Raw genomic sequence first — 17,347 nt, forward strand, 5'->3', positions numbered from 1 at the left:
CCCTGGGGATCCCCTGCTGAGACCCCCCCCCACTCTGCACTGACAGCGCTGGGTGGTGTCTCCTGCTTCAGCCAGTGCCCCCAGGTCGGGGATTCGAGCTCCAGGGGTGCAGTGAGGCCAGGCTGGGCACAGAGCCAGGCAATGCAGCGCTGACCATGCAGAGAGCGGGTTGGCACCTGGGCGCTGTGCTCTCACTAGGGGGAGTGTGCATGTGTGTGAGTGCACACACGCGTGTGTGCATGTGTCACGTATTCAGACATGCTTCCTCTTGTGCTCAGCCCGCTCCTTGCTGGAATGCTGCCGCTCCAGTTCCCTCTGCACCCCTCAGCCACAGCGTGTGTCCATCGCTGCTGAGTCCAACATCCCTTCCCTGAGCTGGGGCGACCTGGATCCTGGGGAGGGTTCCTTGGACACCAGCCAGCCAGCAACAGGGGCCTTGCAACCCACGGGGGGGAGCTTCATCGCCCTGGAGCTGGGAAATCCTGGGCTCGTGGGGGGGGGGTCCCCCCAGCTCTAGCTAACCCCACCCCACGCGGTGCTAAGCCCCAGGGGACGGGGCCTTACGCTGCAGTGAGGCCACCAGCTGCAGCTCTGGCACGCAGGGATCTGGCTGCCCCACGCTGCTAGCGCATCTCCACCAGGCAGGCGCTGCCGGGGTCCCTCCCTGCACCCCAACAGGGGGCTTGGCTCACCCCGGGCTGCTCCAGCTTGGGACTCTCTGGTCTCACCTCTAGTTGCATTAACCCACTTGGCCACCAGGTGTCACAGACGCTTCACAGCTGACACGTGCAGACACCCAGCGTGGGGAGGGGGCGGGGTTGGGAGCCAGGACTCCTGGGTTCTGTCCCCATCTCTGGAAGGGGAGTGGGGTCTGGTGGGTGGGGAGGGCTGGGGCTGGGAGCCAGGACTCCTGGGTTCTGTCCCCAGCTCCGGGAGGGGAGTGGGGTCTAGTGGGTGAGAGTGAGGGGCTGGGAGCCAGGACTCCTGGGTTCTGTCCCCATCTCTGGAAGGGGAGTGGGGTCTGGTGGGTGGGGAGGGCTGGGGCTGGGAGCCAGGACTCCTGGGTTCTGTCCCCAGCTCCGGGAGGGGAGTGGGGTCTAGTGGGTGAGAGTGAGGGGCTGGGAGCCAGGACTCCTGGGTTCTGTCCCCATCTCTGGAAGGGGAGTGGAGTCTGGTGGGTGGGGAGGGCTGGGGCTGGGAGCCAGGACTCCTGGGTTCTGTCCCCAGCTCCGGGAGGGGAGTGGGGTCTAGTGGGTGAGAGTGAGGGGCTGGGAGCCAGGACTCCTGGGTTCTGTCCCCAGCTCCGGGAGGGGAGTGGGGTCTGGTGGGTTAGCAGGGGGCTGGTGGTGGGGGAAGGGGACCGGGAGCCAGGACTCCTGGGGTTTTCTATACCTGGCTGCGCCACTAACTTGCGGCGTAATCTTGGTGCGAGATCCTTCTGTGCCCCCTGCCTCAGTTTCCCCTCAATACAGTGCTGATAATGATGCTGCCAGGCCACTGGGGGGCTTCCTGCCCGAAGTGCTGTGAGGCCCTGGGATGGGAAGGGCAAAGGGAGGCCTAAGGTCTCTTGGGAATTCTAGTGACACAACCAGCTTCAGTGCGTGGCCAGCGCCAAGGTGCCGAGTGCCCCGAAGCCGGCCCTGCACAGTCTCTGTGCCCACACGGACGGGAGCTGCCCCCAGAGCGAGATGCTCACACACAGATTAGACCCATTATTCCAACCCCATTGGTGGGGCTTCTGCAGCATAATCAGGAGGGTGGCAGGGGAGCTCACCCGCCCCAGCAGAGAGGCCAAGGTCTCTGCTAAATCCATGGAGTTTCTTCAAATCTGCCCCACGACATGGTGTCTCCAGCTGCCTCTGGGCTGCCCCCCCAGTGCTGGGATCTAAACGCCGCCTCTCTCCAGAGCCTCAGGCTGCTCCGCTTAGCTTGACACTTTAATATTCTCGGCAGGTTTTGACGCTGTCTCTGAAATAGCAACAGCCACGACTGTCCCGTCGGGAAGGCGGCTTTGGGGCAGGATGGGGAAGTGCTGTTAGGTGCAAAGCCTGGGGTCCCATGGAAACCTGGGCCGCGGCGGGTCGCAGTTTGGCGAGCGAGGGGGCTGGTGTGGGCAGGTCGCTGCTCCCCAGAGCTGGGCGCTCACAGCCTCTCCACATAGAAGGACTTCCCACCGTGGTTCAGCTCGCGCTGGAGCTGCAGGTGCTCGCAGTGCAGAAGGTAGCGCAGGGCCGCGCGCCGGACCTGGCAGGGAGGCCAGGAGCTGTGTGAGAAGCCAGGACCCCTCTGCCCTTCCCTGGCATCTTGCTGGTCCCATTGCCTGCTGCAGGGCTGGGTGGAAACCAGCCCACTCCCCCCCCCACCCAGCAGGAAGGGGACTCGCCCAGTGCCCCCCACCATGTGGGCAGCAGCTGAGCCTGCAGTGAGGAGAGCTGTGGGCTGGACCTAACCCTCCCCTCGCACTGCACCTCTGCTGACGCCACTGGGGGGAACTGGGACTCGGTGGGATGGGCAGATCTGCAAAGGCAGCAGGGGGCCATATCCCTCCAAATGAAACACTCTCCGCCCCCTCGCCCCGATCCCGCTGTCCCTCACCCACGAGGAGCCGACTCCTGCCTTGCTGGGGCCAGAGGCTTGTGGTGCAAAGCGGGCCCGGATGGAGCTGACTGCGGCGATGCCCAGGGTGGGTGATCTCCCCTGGTGTCCCCTGCCCCGTTCTCACTGCGCAAAGCCTGGAACCCCCGCTACCAGCACGAGCCTCTCCCGCCACGCTGCCCCTCCAGGGTCAGTGCCCCTCTGCTCCCCCAGCCTTACCATCAGCAGTGCCTTGTTAGCGAAGCTCAGCTCCTCTGCCACGCCGGCCCGCAGGTTCTGGCAGCCCCTCACCAGCCTCTTCTCCTCCTGCTTCTCCCTCTGGACACAGAGGACTCGGCCCCACTCCCAGCTGTGGGGACGAGAGGCCGGAGGGGGGCACTGAGCCAGGGCAGCCTTTGCAGCTCTCCCCGGCGCAGAGGGGAGTGAGTTACATGGAAATGCAGAATGAGGCCGAGGGGGACAGAACCAAACCCCTCACCCCTGGGCTGAGTTTTACCCCATTGCCTGAGTCAGCACCTGGCTGCACTGAGTCAGTGGAACCTCCCTGCTGCCTCCCCCACCCCCGCAGGGCCCTCAAGCTGCCAGTCAAAATGCACGTGACGCTTTCACTTTTGTTTCCTAGCGTTCAGGTTCCTGGGCACTGAATGGCTGCTTAGTCCCCTGACATGGGAGACTATGTGCCTCAGTTTCCCCTCCCGCCTCATCTTGTCTGCTTAGTGCACAAGGTCCTTGGCGCAGGGACTGTCTCTCGCTCTGTGTCTAGGCAGCTCCCAACACAACAGCCCCCCCCGCCCCCCCCGGCCTGGCGACTGCTGGGCTCTAGCACACCCACAGCCTGGGCTTGGGGGTCCTCTCACATCTGAACTTAGTGAAATGACACAACTGAGGAGAAAAGGGGCATTTACTCTGGGCCGTGCGAAGCGGGTGAAAGCCGGGGGGGGGTGCGTGTGCACTGGTGGGAAGGACAGGCCAGGAAGCAGGTGACTGGGGCCAGCTTAGCTCTGACTGTGCTGACCCCAAAGGGGTCTCCAGGGTCGGCAGTGAAACAAGCCCTAGTGCCTGCAGCTCCTGCGATGGTCGCGCTGTGCTTGGGGGATAAACGTCCAAATAACCAGGGCTGGTTCTCCAGGCACTCGGCTCCCGTGCCCCAGCTGGGCTGCCCGACAGAGCTCCCCAGCCTGTGGCCACCGAACCTCCTTGCTGACATCCACGGGCAGGACCAGGATCCGGCCCCAAGCCGAGGGGGGAGGGGAGCTTTGTCTGGCCCCGGGCCCCTGGCTAGAGCCACATGAGCAGCCCCCCTGATCTGAATGGAGCTGGGGGCGGATGTCAGGGGCCATCGATAGGGGCCCTTAGCAGCAGCCTCCCGCCCTCGCTGGTTTCTCCTCCAGGCCCCGGGATCCCAGGGAGGGTCCAGTTGCTCTGCTCTGGGGAGAGGGGACGGCCCTGGGCTGCACTCCGGGAATACGTGGAGTTTAAAGGGAGCAGTTTGTGGGGTGTGACCCCAGGGGCTGTGGAGGAACATGCGGGGGCGGGGGGTGGGGGCGCGAGCAGCAACACCAGTCCTGAGCCAGAGGGAGGGCTCGGGAGATTGGCTTGGGCGGGTGAGCCGGGTGGGTGCATGGGGGGGGGGCTCAGGCTGGCCCCATGCCGTTGGGTGGCAGTGGGGGCCCACTTGGGGGGGGGACAGCTGTCCTTGGGCTGGCCCCATGTGGTGTCCCGTTTTCCTTTGGGAAAAAATGGTCCCTTACGCCCACGGTTCCCTCTGTCAGTAGCCCCCTGCCGCCCCCCAGTGCGCTGCTGCCGGACATGCTGGGCGTTATTATTCCACAGAGAAGCGGCTTTAATCACAGTAACAAAGAGCTAAAAACCTCCCTCCACAAACCCATTTACCTTTTAACCAGATTCTCGTAGGCAGCCTCCTTCTTCACCAGCTGCAACCAGAAGGGCACATTCAGCCCAGGGCCCAGCCTCTCCCCAGGCTGTGTTGCTACCCTGAACTAGCAGCTGGGAGGAGGCAAAATCGCCAAGCCCCAGCAAGGGAAAGTGATTGTTTCAAAGGGCCTCCCCTTTCGGGTGGCGGAGGGGTGACAGCTCCTAGCACCCGGCACCCTGAACAGTCCCAAAGTGCTTTGTACTGTGGATATGAAATAGGAGAGTGAGGACTCCCAGCACTACCATGCAGCCACCTCTGCAGTGCAACCTGGCAGCTGGCTAGCAGAGCACATCCTCACTGCGCAGTCATTTAGGGTAGAATGCGAATACTCATGCTGGGGCTCGCTGGGCTGCTGGGCTTGATGCCCCGAGTCTTACAAGTGCCACAGATTGAAGAGCCACATGCAGTCAGGACCTGCGAGTTATAATCCCCTCCAGCTGCCAGGAGCCCTCAGTGGCCGGACAACAGAGCCGGGCCCATGAACAGAGACCTCCAGGGCAGGCAGCCGTAGGTGACAGACAGAGGGGGCGAGTGAGCCTTCAGCGTCTCTCTGCGGGGCTGTTGCCCCGGGGGGTAGGTCAGGGAAAGCAGGGCCTGACTGGGGCGCTCTGCTGGGGGCGCTGTCCCCTCCCGTCACACCCCAGGGAGGGCAGGGTTTGGACACCCCAGGACGGGGCGAGGGGGTGCTGATTGGATACCTGCTGGCAGGCCAGGTGTAGCATGAAGAGACTGGGGCTGAGGCCGAGGACAGACTCCAGCTCTAAGGAATGAGATGGGACGCCAGCCTCTCCCCACCTCTAGGGCATTGATGAGACCCGCCCCCCATGCAGCTGGGAGCCGCTCAGCCCCACGGGCTGCTGCCAACGGGGCCCATGGGGCTTGGCGAGGCCCAGTTCGGCCTTCACAGGCAACCCCACAGGCCCCATTCCCCTCCGTTTTATGTGCTATGGGGCTGCCCTCCTGCCCACCCCTCCTGGGCCCTGGATCCATGCCCTGCCCCCCATCTCTACACCCTGCTGCCCACCCCTCCTCAGCCCTGGGTCCATGCCCTGCCCCCCATCTCTACACCCTCTGCCCACCCCTCCTGGGCCCTGGGTCCATGCCCTGCCCCCCATCTCTACACCCTCCTGCCCCCCTCCTGGGCCCTGGATCCATGCCCTGCCCCCCATCTCTACACCCTGCTGCCCACCCCTCCTGGGCCCTGGATCCATGCCCTGCCCCCATCTCTACACCCTGCTGCCCACCCCTCCTCGGCCCTGGGTCCCTGCCCTGCCCCCCATCTCTACACCCTCCTGCCCAGCCCTCCTGGGCCCTGGATCCATGCCCTGCCCCCCATCTCTACACCCTCCTGCCCAGCCCTCCTGGGCCCTGGGTCCCTACCCTGCCCCCCATCTCTACACCCTCCTGCCCAGCCCTCCTGGGGCCTGGGTCCCTGCCCTGCCCCCCATCTCTACACCCTCCTGCCCAGCCCTCCTGGGGCCTGGGTCCCTGCCCTGCCCCCCATATCTACACCCTCCTGCCCCCCTCCTGGGCCCTTGATCCATTCCCTGCCCCCCATCTCTACACCCTCCTGCCCACCCCCCCCCGGCCCTGGATCCATGCCCTGCCCCCCATCTCTACACCCTGCTGCCCACCCCCCCCAGGCCCTGGATCCATGCCCTTCCCCCCATCTCTACACCCTCCTGCCCACCCCCCCCAGGCCCTGGATCCATGCCCTGCCCCCCATCTCTACACCCTGCCCGCCCCCCCGGCCCTGGCTCCAGCCCGGCCCGTCGCCCCGTTCCACGCCCTACCTCCTCTTCCCTCAGGAGCTGCTGGCGCGAGGGGGCACTGCTGCTCTTGCCCAGCTTTTCCCTGCCAGGTGCCATTGTCACGGGGCAGGTGCTGGGCTCTGGGGCAGCTGCCGTCCTGTTACCGTTTGGCTCCCTGGTCACCATGGCAGCAGCACACGCTTTAGAACCGTGAGACAAAGCCAGAGGCTCTGCCTGGGGATCCGTGTTGCCCGGAGTGGGCAGAGCCGTTGTCGCCCCGTGGCTGGGGCCTGGGTGCTCACCAGTGCCCAGGATCCCCAATCCAAGGAGCGGCAGGAGACCCCTGCTCCATTAAAGGGCGAGGAGAGTTTAATGAGCCCCATGTGCGTGTCCCTGTCGCTTCCAATTGCCCGCTGCCCTGGAACCGCCCCTCCCGCTGCAGAAGGCAAGGGACAAACCCTGCTGCCCTCGGCCCGGGAGCGTCACCCGCCCGAGCCGGATCCTGTGAAGACGGCAGGGGAGCCCCCCCCAGGCAATCACGAAGGAAACGTTGCTCGCGGAGCAGGGCCCCACGCGCCGTGCGATGCACACACCTACCGTACGAAGCCGCTCCCTGCCCGTCGGCCAAGGCGCGGGGTGTCTCCAATGCCCAGGCAGCCTCAGTAGCTGACACTTGGTAACTGTGAGCCCCGTCTCGAACAGGGGCAGCAAACAGCCCTGAACCATCCACACTTGGCCCGACGGAAGGGCTGATGGCAGCTGGCAAAGAACCCAGGGACTGCACCCGACTGGCATGAACCGAGTGTGTGGCTGCCACCTTCCTCTGCAATGGATATGCCAACTCCAGAGCCTCTGGGTCCCCGCATGCCACGCTCCATCCCCAGCCAGCCTGTGCAGGGCCCGCGCTCTCCAAGCGTGAGGATGGTACGAGGCAGGGCCGTTGTGGCGAGCTGAGTCACAGGCGCTTGCCTACGCCCTGCGACTGAGAATTTCTTCCAGGCCCCTCAGTCTGCATGAGGTGAGATACGGGCGTGCCCAGGAGCTAGATCAACACTGGCCGCCCCTAGCCCCCGTGCTCTCCCCCTGCCGTACGCACTTCAGCATCAGCCTGGGAAATACATTAAGACCCCCATTTCCAGTTCACAGGCCCGTACCCAACACTCCCGTCTCCCTCGGCGGGAGCAGCCCATCCCCACCATGGCAGCAGGCAGGGCGACGGGCAGGAAATACACTGGGCTAAAGGCACTCAGCTCTCGCCGAAGGGAAGAGTGGAAGGGCCCTGCCGCACTGGGGACTCCCATGAGCCCATAGCCAATGCAGAGGCACCATGCTGGGGGGAATCCCAGGGGCACAGTGGGTGGGCCAAAGGCATGTAACAATTACCCCTCCCCCCCGTCAATCCAGCCCCTTGTGGAGATTGTCCCTCCTCGGGGGAGATGTGCCATCTAGTGCTGCTGCTTTACATGCCAGGATCTCCAAGTGCTTTTCCCAGCCGTTAATGCTGCATCCTCACATCCCCGCAGGGCAGGGCCCAGGAACGTCAGACACGTACCCCCAAACCCATCTACAAAACTGAACTGCTCTTCCTGTGAGGCAGCCCCCACCCTCCTGCTCTGAGAGCCCATGCAGGAATGACCCCACCCCAACTGGTGCTGAGAAGGGGAGAGCGAGCCAAGCCTCTGCCTTTTCATCCCAGCAGGCAGAGTGGTGGGTCACCTCCTCTGCTCCCCACATGTAAAACAAGGACCCCCCTTTTCTCCCAGGGAGGTGGAGACAGGGAAAGGAGCATGTGATGCAGTGAGAATCCCAGCCGCCTGCTGTAGCGGTGTATAACGCCCCTGCTGTAGCCAGCTCCTGAGGGGAGGGGGCGCGGTGCAGAGCCCTTCGCCAGGGACGGGCCCACATTCCTGGCAAGGGGAGGAGGAGCTGCAGCGGAAGCAGGCAGGCAGCAGAGCCTTGGGGGCTCCCAGCTGTTCTTGGCCAGGTGATGCAGGAAGCTGCTCAGTGCAGGGACCTTTCTCGGAAGCCCCCACACCCACTCCCTGGAGAGCCCAGGCAACTGCACCAGCCACCTCCGCCCTGGGATCAGACACTTCCCCCCACAGCGGCTGGGCCAAGGTGCAGTCCTAGAGCTGACGGGAGGATCAGAGCAGGGGCTCCCTGCCATCGAAGAGCAACGGTGCATGTCGGCCACACGGGAACGTTCCTTTTATTAAACAGCAATTTAAAAAGAGAGAGCAGGCCTGGCTGCCAGGGGCACCTCCTCCAGCCCAGAGCTGGTGTCTGCCAAGCCCGGGTGACTGGCACCCAGTGCACTCAGCTTGCATGGGGACTGCCGTCAGCCTGGGAGCTTTCACCAGAGGCTGTGCTGCTGCCCCTTCCCCAGGCGGCCTGCAGGAGTCCATGGTGAATGGCATGACGCGCTGGTGAGAGCAGGAGGGAACAGGGAAGGTTTTCGCCCAGCTGGGGCATGTGGAAGAGACAGTGAGCAGCAGCATCCTCACCCCCCAAGAGCAGGACACTGAGCCATTTACTGTGGGGGGGGTGGGGTTTAACCAGGCTCAAGATATCAACCCCCCCCCCCCCCAGGTCTAAAGGGCAATTCAAGCACAACAGGCTGACAAGGAGTGGGCGGATGGAACCACAGGCCCTGCTTGCATCAGAGGGAACCAACACTTCCCCCCGCCCCAGGCATTTACCCTTTGGAAATTTACCCAGCCAGTGGCTCCAGCGAGGAAGCCGGAAACCACCCCTGGCCTCAGCCCCCGAGCCATCGCTGGGAGTGATGGAGAGTCGGTGGAGTGAATGGAGCCAGCACAGTCAGTACAGAGAGGTGCAGGAGCACTGCCCTGGAGCAGTGTCTTTTATAAATACGCTGAAGCTACTCAAATGTTCTGTTCACAGGGCTAGGGGCTCCAGAGAGACACTAGCCACTAAAATGGGATTGCGTCTGGAATCTCTTCAGAGCCAAACTACAAGGCCCATGCCGGCTGCTGGTCAGGTCCCTGTTCTGCAGCCAGTACAAGCTTTGGAAAGGGCCTCCTGCCTCCTGCCCAGAGGCCAGGTATCCCCAGCCATGATGTCGCTGTTAAATCCAACTCCATGCAGCAGAGAGTGACCCATGAGCCCAGTGACTTCCCGCCTTCCAGCTGCCGCCTGGACACGGACTGTTGCCAAACGCCCCTTCTGACTTGCCCCACCCAGCAAGGGGCTCTCAGTGGCAGGTCCCAGGAGCAGCGCTCCTGCCGCAGCTCACAGGGTGCTCTCCAGCGTGTTGTAGTTGTCCTTGAAGCTCTTCAGCTCCAGGAAGTGTTTGGCACGTTTGCTCTTCTGGCTGGAAGGCAGGTAGGTGACCTGGATGGTGGCTGGGTTGGAGACATCAGGCGAGAGCGTGAGGTCCTTCGCTGCCGACTGGTGCTGCCTCTGGCTGCTGCCTCCTCGCGCTTTGATACTGTGGAGAAAAAGGAGAGGTTACTGCATCCACCCGGAACAGACAGCAACCCTTCTGGAGCGAATGAGACAGCAAGAAGCCTAATGAGATGTGCCAGTCAGTTAAATCAATGGGTGCAGGCTCTCGGAAGGTAGGTCGGGGCAGGGTGTACTCATTAACCTGTACAAGGGACAGCCTAGGTGTGGTCAAGGAAAACACCACAAGGAAACTGAACAACGGACAGGACCAGAAGCCATGCTGGCTGCCACAGGTTGCAGGCCCCAGGCCACTCCTGACCTGAGCCCTACAGACGTTGCTTTTCTGTTGGTTTGGTTGCTCTGACTCTCAGCTCTGAGGTAAGGGCCTTAAGAACTAGGTCAAGTGGCTCCTTCCCTGACCCGATGCCTCAGGGAGACAGACTGCCTGCGTCCGGCAACCATGAAAGCACTAGGAACTCTGCTGGCTGGGGTTGTTTTGGGGGCCTTCTTAAAGGGGACACTTTGTCAATTTGGTTTTGGCCTCTGCCTTCTCAGTCCCTGAACAGACACAGCCAGCTGCAGAATTTCGCCATCTACAACCCCCTTCAACGGATTGCCGTGCAGACCAAGGCCCAGACGTTAAACATCCCCATCGCCAGTTACACTTACATGTTCGCGAGCTCAGTCAGGGCACCCTGGTACTTCAGATATTCCGTCTTCCCAAAGACCTGAACACAAACAGAATAGCGCCTTAGAGATCCTGGATTCCGGGCATGCATTGTCCTTGGTCCTGTTCGCAGCAGCGGGCAGAACAGAGGGGAACTGTGGGCAATGCGGTGAGGCAAAAGACCTGGCTCTGCGGTAATCCACCCCCTTGGCAAAGACCAAAGAGAAGATCTGGGCTGACACTCACCCCTGTCCCATAGCGTGCAGTGTCATACCCATCCAGGAGGGTGTCAATCAAGGTTTTGCGGATGCCTCTGAATGGAGTGCTGGAATTTCTCAGCTCCAACAGGTAGGCATGGAAATTCTTTCCCATTAAGGACTGGGGGTGTCGGCCTTCTACATAAAATGGGATCTCTGAAAAAACAAAGCAACACATGATGCCAGCGATGGGCGGGTATGAGTGTGACACACACACTCCAGGGGCCTGGAAGAGAGCCTGTCCTCGTGAGTGACCCAAACCATCCAACTAACTCCTCCGGCTGCACCTCTGCCTTTCTGACGGAGGCACCATACAGCAGAGACCAGGTTCTTGCTGCAGGCAGAGAGACTGAAGCTAGGATGGTTCAACGAATCACTGCATCAAAAGGGAGCACAAGACAGACACTTTACAGCCTAAGTCTGCAGACGCCTTTACTAATTTGGGGAGTTTCTCAGAAAATCAAGCCCCAGTGTCTCAAACTGGACTCCCCCACCCCGACAGTGAGACACACAACCATGTGGGATCCCTTCGGAAAGCCAGGCGGCGTAGTATTTGAAGAATGTCTTTTCCTGTGACACTGCAGATAATTTAGAAAGGAAAGACTCAGTGTAAATCACTTCCCATGGCTTCTGCTGTCTGTTACGTTCTGTATTTGACTCACCATGGACACTGACTAACCAGATCAAATTAGCTTCTACTTGACTTTATTTGTGTCGCATACTAGTTTTCATGTTCTAGCACAGAAGTTCTCAACCTTTCCCTCTAGCAGACATCTCTACCCCATCTAGTGAGGACCCCAATTCCTTAGCTGGGAACCCCTCCCACCTAGGGATATGGTGGCAGCCCCCAGGCTGAGAACCCTTGTGATAGCACAAGGCTTTTGGCCTAGGCTCCAGGGCCATGTCCCCGACTGGCCACGCTCCCCACCTACAGACTCTCTCTTACCAGAAGCTCTGATTGCATCCAGTGCCTTCATTCTGTACAAGTAGTTATAGCAACCTGGAAAAGACAACACACAAACTGGTCTGGAGAAAGAAAACACACATACACACACACACAAGCTGGCACAAGTGGGGGCTGTGTGAACAGGAGATTATCCCCTTGGAGCCTTTCCCCCGCAATGAGGCTAGCCCCGTGCAAATCGCAGAATGACACTAATCCGATTATGCAGCACCAATGGTAACTGACAATCAGTTTCCTTTGTCTGGGGGTTTCTGCTCTGCTTGGTGAGAAAGGTAAAGCCTGGCGTGTCAGAGCAGAGGTGGCCCAGACAGCTATACACCATAGGCTGTGGCTGCCTTCCTGTGATATGGCAGAGGGGAACAACAGCTCCCTACATGCTAGTCTCCATTTTGAGCTGAATGGCTTCATTTCAGCCTGTGTGGTGGGAGCCTTGGTCCCCACAGGCTGCTTCTGTGTATTAAAGACAGGGACAGGCCCGCAATCGGCTTGATTTTAACCAAGTCAGAGTACGGGTTAGGGATCCTGCCAGGTTCTGATGTGACAGGCTGCTTGGTAACCATGAGCAGTTCAGCAACGGCACCGCCTGTCCCACGGGGAAGGACTGGGCCCAGAACAACACTGCAGCAGGTCAGTTAATACTATGGGAAGAGCCTGACAGGCTCAAAAGCTGGCAGTGTAACTTCAGCATTCCCAGGTTCTGAGCGCAGTAGCGGGGATGATGTTTGCACTGTGGAGGTTGGAAGGCTGAACAGGAAGCCCCTGGATCATCCTCCCCCTCCACCCAATATACTCATCAATAAGTTAGGGTGCATAGATTTAGACGACACAGTACATTGGCTTCCTGGTGTCTCTAGCTGCAGGAGCCTGGCATCATCTTCAGCTAGCAGTCGGGGTTCATACTTAATGTCCTGTACCCTTGAGAGGCGAACATCAATTTCCTCTTTCAGGTCCTGTCCAGAAGAGAACAAGAGCATCTTACATTTATAGAGCACCCTCCTTCCCAAAGCACCCATGAATCCCAATAGACAGGGACCACTGCACCCAGCCCTGAGATGCAGCAATTACTTAACAATAGAGAGTAGCACTCTGCAACCATTTAAACCAGGAAGTGAAGATTCCCATAGTCAAGGAGAATTCAGAGAGTCAGAGCACAGCTATCAGGCCTGGTGTCCACTTAGAAGTTAGATCAACATAGCTATGGCCCTCTGGGGTGTGAAAAATTCACACCTCAGAGCCGCACTAGCCCCAAGTGTAGGCACAGCTAGGTCAACTGAAAACTTTCATTGACCCAGCCAGCACAGGACAGGTGGAGTTCCTACTGCAACAGAGAAACCCCTTTGGTCACTGCAGGAAGATTCTGCGCTACAGCCCTACGGAGCCAGAACTGTGGTGCTGTAGCGCTCAGAGTGCAGACGTGGCCATCAGAGCTTTCCTTGAGCCAGGACACCACAGCTAATGTCCTGACTATTACAAAGTGCATCACAGAATCTTTAACGAGAGCACTGATTTTAAAACTCATCAGAAAGATGGTATCCTCCAGGAGCAGGGTATTCCCTAGCTCCAGGCTGGAGCAGCAGGTTCAGTAGTGAATCATGGGGAAAAGAAGGGCCAAGACCATTTCCTGCAGCACCTGGCTAGTCCCTAAAGGTCTCCCATCTAAGAACTGGCCCCATCTGGCCCTGTTTAGCTTGGGATATAGCTGCAGCATACAAAAATAGGAAGCATCAATAAACACAAAGCCTTATCTAAATAAGCAAATTGATCGCCCAAAGCATAACCTCCCCCTGCAGCCAATCGGAGGCAAACCCCCCAAACAGACCTTGGGGGCATGTTGTCCAACTGGCACATGGGGCCCCCGGCGGGACTTCATGGCGAAGCGCATTATCTGTCTTTTCACAAAGATGAACAGCAGCACAAACACCTAGTTAAGCGCAGCGAAAAGACAAGCTGTTAGAACCCAGCAGAGCCAAAATACTGTTACCTCGGAGGCCAAAGCACTTGCCGAGCCGGCACTGGGGACCCGTCGCCCCGTCTGCAACGAGTCAAGCCTGGAGCTTCCAATACCGTGTTACCCCACGCTGGCTTTGGCAGCTCCCGTAGGACAAGTCTCCAACAGCGGAGAAGCCTAGGGTGTGGGGGGGTTGATTTCACAGCAGCGGATGTGGCGCCCGAGTGTACAGCCCGCAATGGCCATTTCAAAGGGGCTGCGTCCCCTGTGGGGGAGGGGCTGTTGGAGACATCTCACAACTCTCCCCACTGCGGGGCCTCCCAATCTCCCCCCCGCTCCGGCTGGCAGGGAGACCCCGAGACGGGACCCCCCCACTGCAGGGCCTCCCAATCCCCCCCCCCGGGCTGGCAGGGACCCCGAGACGGGACCCCCCCACCGCGGGGCCTCCCAATCTCCCCCCCGCTCGGGCTGGCAGGGACCCCCAGAGACGGGAGCCCCCCACTGCGGGGCCTCCCAATCCCCCCCCCCGGGGCTGGCAGGGACCCCCAGAGACGGGACCCCCCCACTGCGGGGCCTCCCAATCTCCCCCCCGGGGCTGGCAGGGACCCCGAGACGGGACCCCCCCACTGCGGAACCTCCCAATCCCCCCCCCCGGGCTGGCAGGGACCCCGAGACGGGACCCCCCCACTGCGGGGCCTCCCAATCCCCCCCCGGGCTGGCAGGGACCCCGAGACGGGACCCCCCCACCGCGGGGCCTCCCAATCTCCCCCCCGCTCGGGCTGGCAGGGACCCCGAGACGGGACCCCCCCACTGCGGAACCTCCCAATCTCCCCCCCCGGGCTGGCAGGGACCCCCAGAGACGGGAGCCCCCCACTGCGGGGCCTCCCAATCCCCCCCCCCCCAGGCTGGCAGGGACCCCGAGACGGGACCCCCCACTGCGGAACCTCCCAATCCCCCCCCCGGGCTGGCAGGGACCCCGAGACGGGACCCCCCACTGCGGAACCTCCCAATCTCCCCCCGGACTGGCAGGGACCCCGAGACGGGACCCCCCAATCCCCTCCCGGCTGGGCGGGAAGGGCCCCAGGCCCGCAGGGCTCCTCCACGCTCGTTGTGGGGGCCCCGGGCAGGAGCCTCGCCCGCCCCCTCTCTCCGCCGAGCCGGGCAGCGGGGCGGCGCGCGGGCTCCCCCTCGGGCCGGGTCCTCACCAGGCTCCCGTAGGCCATCACCAGCACCACGTTGACCCCGGAGAGCCAGTTGCTGTTGGACGTCGCCATGCCCGGCCCGGCCCGGGGCCCCGCAACAACATGGCGGCCGCTGAGGCCACAGTGCGCCCCCGTCACGTGACACGGGCGGGCGGGAAGGAGAGGCGGGCTGGGCGCGCCGGCCAACCGCCAGAAACCACGTGACACGGGGAGGGCCAAGGAGAGGAGCGAGGCCGAGCCATGTGACAGGCAGGAGAGGCGAAAGAGGCGGCCGCCGGGGTCACGTGGCGGGGGCGGCCTGAGGCCGGCCTGGCCCCGCCCTCTCCCGGGTCACGTGATGGGGCGGGCGCCGCTGGGTAGTTGTCAGTGTGGTGGAGACTCAGGTAAAGTTGGCAACGCGGAGGCGGTGGCGGCCCCGGTAATTGCGCGCGGCCCCTTTAAATCGCGGCCCCGGCGGGGGGCCCCCCCTTAGCCGGGGCAGCGCGGCCGCGGCCGGCGCGGGGCCCCCGGCCAGGGGGAGGCGGCCCCGGCCCCCCTCCCTGCCCGGATCCGGGCGCCGTGCGGCGGGTTTTGTTTATGGTCGGGTTCGCGGCCTAGTGGGCCCGGCCGAAGCCGGGGGCTCGCGTAGTGGCGTGGCCGGGCTGGGGGAGGGGGTCGTGGGCAGGGGGCGGCGGGGAGGATGGGGGCGGGGAATGGCGGCAGCGGCCATGAGGGCGGAAGCGGCGCCGCGGCCGGGCTCCTGACCCCCCCGTCCCGCCGGCGCCGAGGGAGCTGCCGGCCCGTCCCCTCCCCAGCTGCCTCCGGGGCGGCCCGGCCTGGCCGCTACCTGCCTTGACCTCCCCGCTGGATGGAGCTCCCTGGCTGCGGCCCCCGCCCCGCACAATGGCCGGCCCGGCCCGGCCCCGGCGCGGATGGAGCCTCCCTGGCCCCGGGCCGTGCACGCCCCTGGCCGCGCTTCTTGCACCTGGTCCTTGCCCGAGCGCCTCGCGCTGGTGGCAGCAGCGCCTCCCGCCCTGGACGTGCAGCCCTGCTGGCCGCTAGATCCTGCAGTGGGGTGAGCGTATCCGTGCCCGAGAGATCCACCCTCGTCACTGCTGTTGGCCCTGAGGGCGTGAAGCCGTTCTGGTCCTGTGGGTGGCTCATCCCCATTGTCTGCTGCTGGCTCTGCCCTTCTCTCTCCCAAGCAGACTGAAGCCTGTGCTGGCCACTGGGCACTTCCATGCTGCTCCCTTCTAGAGTGCTCATGCCGTCCTTGTACAGGGCTCCTTTTCCCCAGGGGCTGTCCCGTGTCCTGCTGGTAGCTATAACAATGGTGGATTTATTTCAGTAGCGTTCCCTGTACCAGATTGTTTTAGAAAGCCACTTCTGACAGCTTGGAGCAATTGTGCAAACACTTGTGTGTGGCACCCTTTGCTCAGGTGGGCTCTAAAGGGCTTTACTGACTGTATATGCAAACCATAACTATACGCATCATAGTACCCGGCGCTAACACATCTCTGGCCTGTAAGAGGGTGAATTAAAGGAAATGATCCAGTTTTAGGCACTTCTGTAGTGCCGTGTATCTCATGCATTTATTACGTAACATGCCCTCTACAATCCAGCATAATCTTAGTTTAGGCAGAGCTCTAATTACCACTATGTTCACAGGGACCTGCAGCAACTTGGAATAAGAATATTTAGTATTTATAGCTGCTATAGCTCCTGAAGGATCATTCCATTTCATTGGCATCCACACCGGTTCAGAATCTCATGTTACAGCATATTTATGTAGCCTTTGAAACTGTCTATTCAGAGCTTCCCAGTAAAATAATGGCCGCTAATACTACATTAAGATTTCAATAGTGCTTTATCTCAAAGCACTTTGCAAAAATCTGTATTCTCTATACCCATGAATTATTTCATCCATAACTGAAATGTCCTTTCTTCTTTGCGAAATGTGGCATAATGCTTATAGAATATCCCTCTGTGCCAGGCTCTTTCCGGTGCACATGCTTCCCAGCAGTGCAGAATAATCATTTTAAATACTTTGCCCTTCTGTAGTCCTTTCATCTGAGACCTCAGAGCCTTTTGCAAATGTTAATTAAGCTTCATTCCCTTTTAACAGATAGGGAAACTGAGGCTGAGTCATGCTGTGACTTGCCTAAAGTCACCCCGGAAGTCTGGCAGAGCTGGGAATAGAACCCAGTCACCTGAATATGTTTTGTGCCCTGAACACTTCTTGCAATTGTGCATTTGACTGAGAGATCACTTCTCTACAAAATGCAACCGAGCCAGGATTTTTGATGGAACACACAGATTATTATAAATCTTACATTTGTCTCCCTTTTTCCTGAAGACCCCAAAATACCTACTAGCCTGCATAGACAGGAATCTCTTCTACCTGTGAAATGAAAAACAGTTGCAATTAAGTACAGAAAGTGAAGAGTAACTGCAGAGTAAATTATTAAAAACATTAAATTAAAATTATAGTAAATTAAATTGCAAGCTGCTTGAGGTGTAGTGGTTGTGTCATAACATAGTTGAGGAGCCCTGTGGCTTTGTCTGATGCTATATAAATATAGTATTTCCCTTTTTGACATATAATTCAGAAGTCAAACTGATTTGATAATGTTTGTCATT

At 60.7% G+C, this 17,347-nt stretch overlaps 3 protein-coding genes across 3 annotated transcripts in view; 1 reads left to right on the forward strand and 2 right to left on the reverse strand.

The window, feature by feature from the left end:
- Window positions 1-1,329: 1,329 nt before the first annotated feature.
- Window positions 1,330-6,483, reverse strand: CFAP141 (cilia and flagella associated protein 141). The gene is made up of 4 exons (XM_044991312.1): window positions 6,325-6,483; window positions 4,489-4,529; window positions 2,815-2,944; window positions 1,330-2,244 (listed from the first exon to the last, which is right to left on the reverse strand). The coding sequence occupies exons 1-4, from the start codon at window positions 6,466-6,468 to the stop codon at window positions 2,143-2,145; spliced, it is 417 nt and encodes a 138-aa protein (XP_044847247.1). The 5' UTR covers window positions 6,469-6,483; the 3' UTR covers window positions 1,330-2,142.
- A 1,689-nt stretch (window positions 6,484-8,172) lies between these two features.
- On the reverse strand, window positions 8,173-14,885 carry C17H1orf43 (chromosome 17 C1orf43 homolog). Its single transcript, XM_044991311.1, has 7 exons — window positions 14,732-14,885; window positions 13,398-13,499; window positions 12,411-12,528; window positions 11,561-11,614; window positions 10,604-10,770; window positions 10,360-10,418; window positions 8,173-9,733 (listed from the first exon to the last, which is right to left on the reverse strand). The coding sequence occupies exons 1-7, from the start codon at window positions 14,798-14,800 to the stop codon at window positions 9,535-9,537; spliced, it is 768 nt and encodes a 255-aa protein (XP_044847246.1). The 5' UTR covers window positions 14,801-14,885; the 3' UTR covers window positions 8,173-9,534.
- Window positions 14,886-14,976: 91 nt separating this feature from the next.
- The window catches only part of UBAP2L (ubiquitin associated protein 2 like), a 44,608-nt gene continuing 42,237 nt past the window's right edge, over window positions 14,977-17,347 (forward strand). Inside the window, 1 exon segment of the mRNA XM_044991307.1 lies at window positions 14,977-15,111. The gene's annotated coding sequence lies outside the window, so the exon portion shown is untranslated.

This window comes from Mauremys mutica, chromosome 17 (genome assembly GCF_020497125.1).
Source record: "Mauremys mutica isolate MM-2020 ecotype Southern chromosome 17, ASM2049712v1, whole genome shotgun sequence".
In the NCBI taxonomy this organism is placed as follows: Eukaryota; Metazoa; Chordata; order Testudines; family Geoemydidae; genus Mauremys; species Mauremys mutica.